The sequence below is a fragment of the Octodon degus genome, unplaced genomic scaffold, assembly GCF_000260255.1.
Source record: "Octodon degus isolate 3935 unplaced genomic scaffold, OctDeg1.0 scaffold00031, whole genome shotgun sequence".
NCBI lineage: Eukaryota > Metazoa > Chordata > Mammalia > Rodentia > Octodontidae > Octodon > Octodon degus.
This window is the reverse complement of record NW_004524607.1, coordinates 16,245,204-16,258,164: the sequence shown is the minus strand read 5'-3', so window position 1 is coordinate 16,258,164 and position 12,961 is coordinate 16,245,204. Positions and strand designations below refer to the sequence as shown.

The 12,961-nt window shown below is 40.3% G+C and overlaps 1 protein-coding gene across 1 annotated transcript in view; it reads right to left on the bottom strand.

Annotated features, from left to right (window-relative positions):
- Positions 1 to 738: 738 nt before the first annotated feature.
- Positions 739 to 12,961, bottom strand: part of Kdelr2 (KDEL endoplasmic reticulum protein retention receptor 2) — a 20,577-nt gene continuing 8,354 nt past the window's right edge. Inside the window, exons 2-5 of the mRNA XM_004629621.3 lie at positions 11,235 to 11,335; positions 7,043 to 7,201; positions 5,063 to 5,315; positions 739 to 2,778 (exon numbers count right to left, since the gene is read on the bottom strand). Coding sequence (XP_004629678.1) covers positions 2,744 to 2,778; positions 5,063 to 5,315; positions 7,043 to 7,201; positions 11,235 to 11,335 — 548 coding nt within the window. The 3' untranslated portion in view covers positions 739 to 2,743. The remainder of the gene's footprint in view (positions 2,779 to 5,062; positions 5,316 to 7,042; positions 7,202 to 11,234; positions 11,336 to 12,961) is intronic.

Genomic DNA, 12,961 nt, shown 5'->3' with positions numbered 1-12,961 from the left:
CACACACACACACACACACAAATAAATAAAAATTTTTAAAAAACCTGATTAATAGAACACTTTCAATAATACATTGCATATTGTTGTCTTCATAGTGGTTATTCATAGTACAAGATGCAGACATAATATCCTGTCCAAATACTATTAGTACAAATCTTTTTTCTCACTGAATTAAGAAAAGTAGCTGTATATATATCTTATTTTGTATATACACATACAAAATGGTCCTTCATTTGTATACCCTTTTTTTGTTTAGTTTTGTAAGATGGGTATTCCATTGCCTTTTAAATATTGTAGGTGTGTGAATTCAGCAAAATAATCCAATATAGTTCAGTAGTCCATAATAGTAGTGGGTTATCTGTAGGAATTATACTTTTTTTTTTTTTTTGCGGAACTGGGGATTGAACTCAGGCCCTTGCGCTTGTCAGGCCAAGCACTTATTCTACTGGTCCATCTCCCTGGCCCTCCAGTCCTTTATTTGTATCTTGAGACAGGATATCACTAAATTGATAAGAGACCTAGGCTGTGCTTAAATTTAATGATCTCCTGTATCAGCCTCCCAGAGTGCTGAGATTACAGGCATGTACCATCACACCCAGCTTTAACCATTAGTAATTGTAGAAATTCACATACAGATTGGGGATATATACTAGAATAGCACTTGCCTAACATGCTAAGGACCCTATGTTCAACACCCAGAAACACAGACACACACACACAAACATAAAAACACCTTAATGAAAATATTAATTACCTGATAACCTTTATTAAGTGAAAGTAACCATGAAACAGTGCTTCATAAGGTGTGTCACAAAAGGCAAGGCCTTTGTTTCCTATGTGTGAGGACACTGCCCTGTCCCAACTCCAAGTCAGGCATCCTCCTTAGCAAAAAGCCATCCTGGCTGACCACAAAAAAATTGATTAACCTCTTAGCCAATTTTATTCTTTCTTGACTAGAATGACTACAGAAGGCTCTGACATGCTAAGGTTCTAGATCCTTATTCTGTGCATTGTGCTCTGCAGTGAGGGACTACCTGATTTACATGAGGAAAGACAGGTTGAGTCTGGCTCCCACCCCACCCCCAGGCCAGGCAGCAAGCAGCCTGCTTGACTTTTCAGCTTGCCTTCCTGGGACTGATTTCCCCACCCTTCCTTCAAACTCCCTCACCTGTCCAAGGAAGATGAAAACAAGTCAAAGAAACTCAACCATGCCTACTATGCTGGAATGAAAAGTACTGGGATACACAAAGCAAAAACATGAAGCACGCACGAGGAGAAAAACAAAATGGGGGAAATGAGAGGTTAAATTATGTAGTTGTACTGCCACTTTTAAGAGTTAAGACCCACACTCAACAGAAATGTAGCTCATCCAGCTCCCCTGTTCCACAAAATATTTTAATGCAGGAAACAGAAATAGTACATCCTCCTTGTAATACGTACAAACAGTTTAAACACTTTCATGGTTGTGGTCAATCACATAAAAACAAAGTCATATACTTTTGCATAAATCAAAAAATGGAGCAAATCAATATAATGGCAAAATGAGGACAAAAAGCTCTAGTATTTCCATAAAACAGACAAAATTTTACTGATAAATAGACTTTAAATGTCTGTAGCCCTATAGAGCTTTTGTTCCTAAATGAAAAACAAAAATCATCCCAACATAATGTTTAAAAGTCTTAATTCATAAAAAACCCCAATTTATTCCATTTAATAAAATGTTTATTTAGGATGGTAACACAAGGTAAGTCATACAAGAGGTCAATAAAAAAAGAGAATGTAAGAAATCATAAATGATGCTACCAATTAAAAAAACTGTAAATCACCTTACCACCCAAAAGTGATGGAGAAACCGTGTGAATCTAAGCATGAACGTAGTTGTAGTTCATCTTTTGGAATTGCAAGTGAAAGTCACAGATGACTATTTGTGCTCCATTCCTCAGAAGAGTGGTCTTCTATCCAAAATAATTTTTACAGTCCCTCCCACTAAACACTAACATGGCAAGCAGCCCGAAACTCCTGCTCAGGAGTCCTTCGGCATCCTTGGAACAAGCTCAAACTGATACTTCTCAGCAGAGGAAGAGGACAGGCACCTTCAGTGACTTAGCTGACACCTCATCTACACTCAGAACCTTAAAATTTTGGTATTGAAAAACCATATGATTTACAAGTCATCTTCACTAACCTTTACTGTAGTGTTGTGATGTCCAAGGCAGGATTTCCATGGCAGGTGGGAATTTGGACAGACATAAAAATTGAACATAGTGTCTCAGGTATCAAACAAATATAACTCATATTTTGGCAAAAAATAAATATCATGGAATGCAAGTTTGATAGATATCAGAATATATAATCTACCAACTGTCAAGGAGTACAATTTCATTGCAGACACAAAGAATCAACAATTTCAAAGAAATTTCAAAATAAGTTTGCACTTACTCCTCACAAAATTGTCACTTCTGGAACTATCCCAATTAAGCTACTTACTGAATTTATTAATACAGCATTAAGTTTCTTTGTGTAAAAAAATCTTTGTACATAGTAATAAAAAAAGATAAGGCAAGATGCATTAAACAGAAACCTTGTGGTTCTTTTCCTCTGTGTTCTTACAGAGCCACTGCTGACGATCTGCAACAAAAGAGTTAAGTTTCTGATTTTCCCATCAAGCATCTCATGCCTTTGCTGTGGTAAGAATTCTGTCCAAGCACCCTGAAGGACAGAGGCTGCTGATGGTCTTTGGCACTTACGCGGGCAAACTGAGCTTCTTTCCCTTGAGTACTGGAAAAAGAAAAGAAACAAAAAATTACTAATGTTGACAAGCTTACTGCTTTTTTCTATTCTCAGAACTCTGGCATATACATATTCATACCTAGTAAAGTATGAATAAATTGTTGCATTTAAAAATGCAACCCTGATACTAGATGTGGTGATGCACTCCTGTGATCCCAGCACTGGCTAAGCAGGTGAGGCAGGTAGATCACAGTTTTCAGTCTAGTCTGGACAACTTAGTGAGACCCTGACTCAAAGAAGAAAGGGGGGGGAGAGTGCTGACAATATAGCTCAGTGTTGATATGGTTCAATCCCCAGTGTCACCACTAAAAAAAAAAAAAAATTATTGAAAACATCATCAGATTCATAAAACCCTGTTATAATTTCTCCCTATATATTAAATATGACTCATGGAGCAGCATCTTGGATATTTAAAAAACATATTAAGATATATATGTTCTTTTACCAAGCAAGCCCAGCATTAGGAATATAACTGCATACCACATATTCTTATTCTGGGCTCGCTAGTTAGGCTTCATACTTCTGAATTCTCTTTACCTAAACACATGAATTTGTATGGAATATATCTGGATTTTTTTTTCTTAGCAAGGACTAGTTTTCTCATGGGATATTTGTAAAGCCCACATGTCATATATTTATACAAATGTAAATACACACACACACACACACACACACACACACAGGTTGTTGATTTCACTGAATTTTTTTTTTTTTTTTTTTTTTGTATTTAGTACAGGGTCTTACTACACAGATCAGACTCAGTGATTTTCCTATTTTCAGCCTCCCAAGCACTGGGATTACAAGTGCACGTCAACACGCCCAGTCTCAATCACCATCTCAGCGCACCCTAGGGGTGGGGCGAGAACAGCATGCAGTGCATCAAACCCTGGTCTCCACGCCTACCTAAGCAGGTGTTTCAATCCGCTGAGCTATCTGGCTGGCCCAGCACTGAATTTCTTTGGTTTTGAGACAGGGTCTTGTTACCTTATCCAGGCTGGTCTTAAACTAGTTATCTGCTTTAGGGGCTGGTGAGATGGCTCAGTGGTCTAAAGCACCTACTTAGAACAAGTTTAGCAAAGCACAGGGACCGCGGTTCAATCTCCCAGCACCACATGCCAGCCAGCCCCGCCCCCTGGTGGGCTGAGCTGGACACACACACACACACACACAAATAAATAAATACATTTAAAAAAAAAAAATTATCTGCTTTAGCCTCCTGAGTGCTAGGATCAGCTGGTAAGACATGGATTTTTTTTTTTTTTTTCCCTTTGGTTCTGGGAATCAAACCCAGGACCTCATGCTTGTCAGGTAGATGCTGTGTCAGTGAGCTGCATCCCCAGCCCCAGCATTAGATTTTAACAGCAGAAATTTAGTAACACCTACAAACTGGGGCTGGGCAGAGAAACAGTAGTGTGGATGATACATAATGGAGGACTTACTGGCTTTTTAAAATTTTATTTCTCAGTACTGTAGTTCATTTGGAATAGGGTCTTGCTACACAGCTTGGACTCGTAGTGATTCTCCTGTCTCAGCCTCCCCAGCACTGAAATTACAGGTATGTGCAACCAAGGGATGGAACTATGGGATCTTGCCTTTGCCAGGTAGGCCCTTAGACTGCCGAGCTATCTCTCCAGCCCACCCAGCCCTTTTTTTATCTTTTATTTTGAACCGTGTGTTGCTAAATTGCCTAGGCTGGGATTAAACTTGCATGCTTCTACTTCAGCTCCCCATAGTGCTGAGATTATAGGACTGTGCCACAATGTTCAGCTAATTTCTATTTACTGATATGAAAAACAATATGGGAAACAAAACAGATTATAGAAAATTAATGTAGTTTAAATCATGACTTGTACTCATACAGAGATATCTGGCATTATGTTTACTGACACATTAACAGTGGATCTCAGATAACTAAAATAATTAAATCTAACTGAAACCTATACAATGAACTATGTCATTTTAGGAAAAGACGTGTTTATGTGAAAAAAAAAAAAAAAAAGACTGAAAGTTCTGATATGGAATTTGGGGAGTGGGTTGTACCAGAAATTGAACTCAGGATCTTGTGCTTGCCAGGCAGGTACTGCACTGCTGAGCTAGATCCCCAGCCCCAATATGGAATTTTATTTTATAACCATAAAGTTATTTTTCTGAAGCTAGTTCTGCTGTGGAACCATGTCAAATCAGCAGAGTGTTGGGCACAGGAGGAGCTGAGTGAGCAAGATCCTCACAAAGCCCACGACTATAGGAACCAGGCAGGCCGGCCCTGATGTACCTTTTGTAATGTACAAGTAGAAGAAGTCACAGTATAGGATGGTCTGGACCACACCAGCCACCACAGCAATGAGGTCGAAGAAGCCCTCGAAGTAAAAGCGCCAGATCCAGTTGACAAGGTACAAAGCACGGTAGAGACCCAGGAAGAATAGGTAGTGGGTGGTGATGGTCTCAGCCTCGCCAGTCTTGCTGATCATGAAGAGCTGTGGAAGGATGGCTACTGACTCAAGGTAGATGGAGAAGGTCCATAAAATCTGGAAAAGAAATGGCAAGCTCCCATCAGGATCCAGTGCCCACAGGGAGTTTCAGAAATACACTTACTGCCCTCAGAACACCTTACAGGTATGGAAGTATTTTCATTACCTCATCTTTTTTTTTCCTGCATGATTTTTTTCCTTTCTTTCCTTCCCTCTTTCCATTATTGACAACTGAACCGAAGGAGTAATGAGCTACATCTCCAGCCCTTTTAGTCAATTTATTTTTTGAGGTATTGGGGATTGCATTGAGCTACATTCCCAGTCATTCTTCATTTTGAGACATTGTCTCAATGTCTTGCTACATTGCCAGGCTGGGTTCAAACTAGCCGGACATGGTTGTATACACCTCCTGAGGCAGGAGGATCATAGCAAGTTTGAGGTCAGCCTGAACTACATAGCAAGACCTGTCTCAAAATAACTAAAAAACACACTTGTCATCTTTCTGCCTCAGCCTCCTTTGTAGCTGGGATTATAGGTATACATTTAACCTGTCCACTATAAATTTTCTGTGACTTCCTAATGTGATGTTCCTTCAGGATAAGCTTATCCCACTATAGTCCTGAACCAACCCTGTTTTTGTTTTTTAAATGTATTTCGTATAGGCCTCACTACACACCTCAGACTCACAGTGATCTTCCTGTTTTCAGCCTCCCCAGCACTGGGATTACAGGCATGCACAACTACGCCAGGACCTGGGTGTGGCCTGTGGTGCTGGGACTCGAATCTCCATCCCTGTGCTTGCCTAAGCAGGCGCTTAGTCTGCTATCTTGCTAGTCCTCAACCCTTCTTTCTGCCAGAATTAACATCACTAACCTCCACACTTGGAATTTTGATTTTTTCCCAGGCTAGTGACATGCACAATATCCCTGTGATGCTGAGTACAGAAGTAAGCTCTCAGAGCCCAGTTGGCCAGGCCATGCTGAGGGAAACAAACAATATACTAAAGCTGGTGTATTTTATAGCTGAAGTGCATCAGACACTATTTTAACTTACTATAGTTTCAACTTACAGTGAGTTTATCAGGATGTAACTCCATCACATAAGTCAAGAAGGATCTGCATTTTTTTCTTATTCTTTAGGCTTTTTGATGTGGTTAAAACAAAGGGGTCAGAAGTCAGAGCTGTAATCATGCAAACGCTACCCAGCTTAGCACTTTATTCAAGCTGCAGATTGACTTGTAAATAGCCCAGACACTCCTCGAAGACAAGAAACAATAGTGCAGTAACTTAACAACCCCCCATGCAAAGCACCACCTCTTCACCAGGGATAAAAGGCTGCTTAGGAACAGGTCATGGTACAGTGCCAGAGAGACTATATATAAAGCACTGTTCCAAAGGATGAGAAATATAGAGGTGCTGCTTAGAAGACGTGGACAGTATTCAAGTGCGACACCAGTATGCTGAAAGGAAGCAAAAGCTGACCAGTGTAGGGAAGGAGACAACAGGCAGGACTCTGGGTTTGGTATCAAAGATGTTCAGATAATGAAATACTATTTTAATGCTGTATTCTCAAGGAACATCAGGAATAATCTTGTCAGCAGACACCCAAATACTTGGGTGCTTTCTGTGATTTATTTACATCAAATAGTGCATATTCCACCAGAAGTTTGCCAAACTGGGAAACAGAAACAAACAAACAAACAAATCCCACAAAAATCTGCATTATCTGCAAACAGGTCTCTTCTAGGGAAGCAGACATAACCACTAAATAGCCTCTTTACTAACCTCAAGAGGAGAGAAATCGTGATTGACTAGAAATGAGAGGCCTCCCACAGGAACCACCAGAAACTCCACTCTGAAGGTATCATGATTTCCATCATAGGTTGCCTTAAACTTCATGTAGATCAGATACACTGTGGCATAGGAGCAGGCAATGTAGATAAGCTGAAAATAAAAGTACCAGGTTGTCAATATGTTGCGATTGTTCCAACTCTGCTTTCTATCACCTATGTATACACTTTTCTCTTTTTTTTTTCTTTTTTTTTTTTTTTTGCTCCTCGAATGCCTTCAGGGCACTTTTGGCCAGGGGGAGAGGTGTGAGGTTCGAACTCCAGCAACCTGAGGCTGACAGCTTTGTGGAAGCAGCCACTTAAAGGCCTGAGCTAGGGCCAGGCCCCCCCCTTTTTTTTAAATTTAAGCAAAAGTCACTTTTGGTGGGTATATGGTTCTATGTCATGTAACCACCATAATGAGGACACAGAATAGTTCCATTACACCCAAAATTCACCATACTACCTCTATATAGTCAAGCCTCCCTCAGCCTTCACCTCTGGTCATCACTGGTATACTCTGCACCCAGGTGTGCTCCTTCTACAATATCACATAAATGAAGTATGTTACCTTTGCCCCTTTTAGTCAGGGACAAGAAATTACATATGTATTAACAGTTGTTCATTTTTATTGCAGTACACTAGTTTGTTTACTCATACACCAGTTAAGAGACTGGAGAATTGTTTCCAGTTTGGGGGAATGGTAGATAAAGCTGTTCATAAATATTTCTACACCCTTTTGTTTTTTTTGTTTTTTTATGTGAGTGTGTGTGGCCAGCTCAGCCCACCAGGGGGCAGGGCTGGCTGGCATGTGGTGCTGGGGGATTGAACCATGGTCCCTGTGATTTGCTAAGCTCATTCTAAGTAGGTGCTTTAGACCACTGAGCCATCTCACCAGCCCCCTCTACACCCTTTTGAATGAATTTAAGTTGTCATTTCTCTTGAATCTACACCTAGGAATGAGTTTACACAGTCAGATGTTAAGTTTAACTTTGTAGGGAACTGCCAAAAAAACCCACAAAAATGTATTTTTAATCTCATCTTAAACTATTATATGCCAGCTTAAGAAAAAATGCAAAGTTTAATGTAGTTCAAACCCAACAGACCCCTTCTAGCATGATGTTATTTCTTAGGTAGCATTTTTGTAAAGATAAGATCAACAATGTAATTCATGTTAAACTTTGTCATGAATGTTTTTACTTAAATTGTGTTATTTTGACAATGAATATTCAAACTATTACAAAATTTTATCTCATAACCAAAGTAAAACCTACAGTTAGCAAGCAACTTTCGTGTACACAGCAGTACAGCTGCTCAAGGGTTTATAATTAAGGTATGTATTCTTTCATTTTCAATAGGTCGGCCTGGGCTTGGTAGCACAGCCCTGTAAACCCAACACTTGAGAGACTAAGGCAGGAGAATCACTGGGAATTCAAACAGAGTATGGGCTACATAGAAAGTTCAAGGCCAGCCTGAACTACATGATATGACTTTGTCTCAAAAAAATCAAAGTAGGGCTGGGGAGATAGCTTGGTGGTCTAAGTGCCTGCCTGATAAGCGCAAGGACCCAGGTTTGGTCCCTGGTACTCCATACTGAGCCGGCCCTGATTGTACTGTGCCAGCCACTGAAACTGGGAATGGTGGGGCACACCTGTAATCCCAGTGTTAGAGAGGCTAAGATAAGAGGATCACTACAAGTCTGAGCTGTGTAGTAAGACCCTGTACCAAATGAACAAAAAAGCAAAATAAAAAGCCAAAGAAAACAAAAGTGAACATGATTTTATTACCTGACCTCAGAAAAGTCTAAGATTCTGAAATTACATCAATTGTCATATTACAGAAATTTAGTCCCAGGGCCTGGGGAGATGGCTCAGTAGAGTAAGTGCTTGAGTGGCAAGCACAGGGTCCTGAGTTTAATCGCCAGTACCGAAAAAAAAAAAAAAAAAAAAAAAAAATTTATTCCCAAGAATCACATAGCAGGTTTTAATTATGAAGAGACAACTGGGATAGGGACCACACAGCCTGGTACTACTTCACCTTAGGAAATACAACCTAACAGATGTAATTAGGAAAAACACTTGGGCAAACAACTTAAATGGAAAGTGAGAGCAATCATCAAACCCTTATATGCTTTAAAAAAAAACCCTCCAAGACACTAACCAGTACTTGGTATGTCATTGTGCAGTTACATTTGCAAATAAAGTCAAAATGGTACTAAAATTGTTGGCTATAATTACACACATGAATAATACTGAAGTACACATATATGTACCTCAGCATATATGTACCTCTGGAACCAAATGAGGCTCACATCATCTGGACGGGCTTCTTAGGCCCAGCCTACAGCTAGCGAGATTCAGTCCAAGGCCTTAGCACCAGCTGGATTAAGACAGCTGTTTGTCTCCCCAGAGTGCTTGGCAGTTAAAGCAAAAAAGATGTGACCAGATACAACTTGGCTGTTAACTCTGCTAACCTTCATGACATAATGCTTAAAAACTATCCAAACAAGCAAGCAAAGAGTCCTCCAAGATCTGGCATTCCTCACAGGACAGGAGCAGGGGAATTCTGGCTCACACATCATGAATGCCTAGAGTTTAACTTGCCCAGACAGCAGGCATTGCACCTAGCCATTTTAACACAGCTAATTATTTCCTGATTACTAGGTCCCATCGCTAAGTATTGAAGAATAGAATGATTACAGGTAACTCAAGTTTGTTTTTGAGTAAAGATCACAGACTGAAATATTGCTTTGTCTATTTTAATCTGTGCTTATGATGTTTTTCAATATATGTGGGTATGTGTGGAGGTGATAGCTATTTAAATGCTACACCAATAGGCTTTAGTTTAAATATTACTTTGTTATTCTGGTACCAAATAAATAAATACTAATTTATTAAATGTTACTTCCTGGGCCAAGGCTGTAGTTCAGAGGCACAGTGCCTGCCTAGCAAGCACAAGGTCCTGAATTTGATTCTTGGTAGCAAAACCAAATTACTTTCCATAACTAAGTATGTAGGCCTGGCACCAGGTTCTCAGAATTTATACAGTGAAGAAATCAGACTCCTACTGTATACCTCAAGACTCTACTTTCTCCCCACAGCATCCATCACAACTTGCAGTCCTTTATGTAGGGCTGTGATGATCTGCTTCCTCCCCACAATCAGACTGTGAGACTTTGCTCATTTTCTGCCACATGTTCAGTTCCCAGCTCTGGAGATGCTCACAGCAGGAGTTCAACAGCTACAGGAAAGAACAGAAGCTCACCTAGCCCAACGGGTCCCCACATGTGAAGCATGCACCCCTGGTGGTGTATAAAAGGTAGCTACTACATAAAAATTTTTGTACTCTAATAATTAGGCATTTGCTTTAATGTAAGGAGAAAGACAGCAAAGGTGTCATGGATGTCAATGCTTAGGACAAGTTAAAATATATTATCAAGTAAATTATCACACAGATGTTATTTAAGAGCTGGGAATGGAGCTCAACAGCACAGCACCTGCTTGGCAAGTGCAGGGCCCTAAGTTTGATTTCTGGTATCAGAGAGAGAGACAGAGAGAGACAGAGAGATAGAGAGATGGAGAGAGGAGAGAGGAGAGAGAGAGAGAGACAGAGAGAAGACAGAGAGGAGAGGAGAGAGGAGGGGGGACAGAGAGAGATTATTTAAGCACAGCAAAAACAGTAATAATGGCATACATGACAGAAGTTGAAGAAAAACGAAGTGAAAAAAAGAAAAAAGAAGCCCACATAATAGTGGCTCACACAGCAACAAAATGACAAATGAGCCAGGGGTCCTGGCTCTAATTCCTCATTATGTACTGACTTGTTGGATTCTCCGGGAAATGTGTAATTTTCCACTTCTTTGAAATCTAGTAGCCATTTTTCTTTCCTTATAGGGCTATCAAAAGCTTTAATAGATTTAAATTTAAAATCTCTTAAGTTTAGAGTACTTTAAATACTGTTTGAAACAGAAAAAGTGGCCTATGATACCTATTATACAATTATACATACAAAGAGATCTAAAAGTTTTAAGGCAGCATAGTTAGATGTAATTCTTAGAAATTTTCAATAAAAAAACACACAGCTGACCTAAGTTTCCACAGGTCTGTGCACCATAGGTAAATTATATTCTACTGGAAGCCATACCATACCTTCATAGATGTATTATATAATGAAATAAATGAAGTAAAAAGATCCAGGTAACGAGTTGTGAAGACCAGTGCAAAAAGAAGCTGGCTTTTCCCAGAAATACCTAAAGAAACAAAAGCAAAATGTTAGAACCGTCTTGGAGTGCCCAGTGTGATGGGACACACCACTAATCACAGCATGTGGGACGATAAAGCAGAAGGGGAGAATCACTGTGGGTTTGAGGCCAGCCTAGGCTACCTTCCTGTCTCAGAAAAAGAAAGGTAGGGGAGAGGGAGGAGGGGAGAGGGAGAAGGAGGGGAAAAGGAAGAAGGGAGGGAGGGAGGAAGGAAGGGAGGGAGGGAGGGAAGGAGGAAGGAAGGAAGGAAGGGAGGGAGGAAGGAAGGAAATAGTGCATATGGAAGGAACGAAGGAAGGAAGGAAGGAAGGAAGGAAGGAAGGAAGGAAGGAAGGAAATCGGTCTGTCAGTTGGTCCTGGGGAGCTTTCCAACTCCTAAAGTCATACTCTACAAGAAGTGTAGATGGGAAAAAGAGACATATGGAGTCAAAGACTGGGAACTACTACAAGTAAACAAGAGCAGTTTTAGAGTTTTCTTCCTTCAGCTTCATTACTAAATGTACATTTTGGGGAAGTTTCGCCAACTTTTGTCTATGGTGCATGACTCCAGGAAAACCATTTCCTTAAGCAACCACTAACACATCAGGATAACACCCTTTAACTGAACATTATTATTTGTGAACTATGTCACCTTGGCTAGGAATATATTTTTTTCAATACTTGTGTTATTTAGTGCTATAACTTGTCTTTACCTTCATATCTTTTCATTTTAAAACAAAACTTTAAAAATTTTTGAGAATAGAGTTGAAATTTACTCTGATTGGGGGATGAGGAATCAGGTAAGGTCACTGCTTCAGGTAAGCATCGGAGTAAAAACCACCCTTCCCTGGAATCATGGCATGGCCTCTCCAGGTGACCTCTTTGGTGAGAACAGTATTTTGAGATATATTAAGAATTTTTCAAACTCCAGCTCTGAGATTTATCACACAACCAACTTCCTATTTGTAGTAACATGTTGCTGGATGGCACAGCAATACAAGGGCAGGAAACTACAATTTACAGCCAATCTGCAAAAGCAGCTGTTAGGCCTTGAAACACCTCCAACCACTAATTCAAATTCACACTCAGCTGGGGGAGACTAGGTGGTCAGAGGTTAATCAGAGAGTGCTCAGAGCTTCAGTGCTTTTGTGACAAAAGTGTGAACTGATGTTAGAAACTGAATGAATTCTTTATGGAAGCTGAGAGCTGACAAGATACCAGAACCTACCTAGTCTCATCTACAATGCAAACTTCAAGCAATTTCTTTCTCACCCCCTCCCTCTCCCCCTCTTTTTCTCCCCCTTTCCCTATTTTTTTGAAATAGGGTCTATGTAGATCTTGTCAACTTTCAGCTTACTAGGTAGCTTAGGGTCACCTTGAACCCACAGCCTTAACTGAGCTTTACAGAGTGCTGGATTACAGGTATGTAGTGTGCCACCATGCCCAGCCAATTACTTTGGTTTTCTTTTCTTTTCTTTTTGTATTTTAGGGAAGGGTCTACAGGGTGTTCAAAGTCTCACTACTAGATCCTACTCATAGTGATCTGCCTGTTCACAGCCTCCCAGGAGCTGGGATTACAGGCGAACACCGCCACACCCAGTCTCAACTGCCCTCTCAGGATGCTGGGGGGGGGGG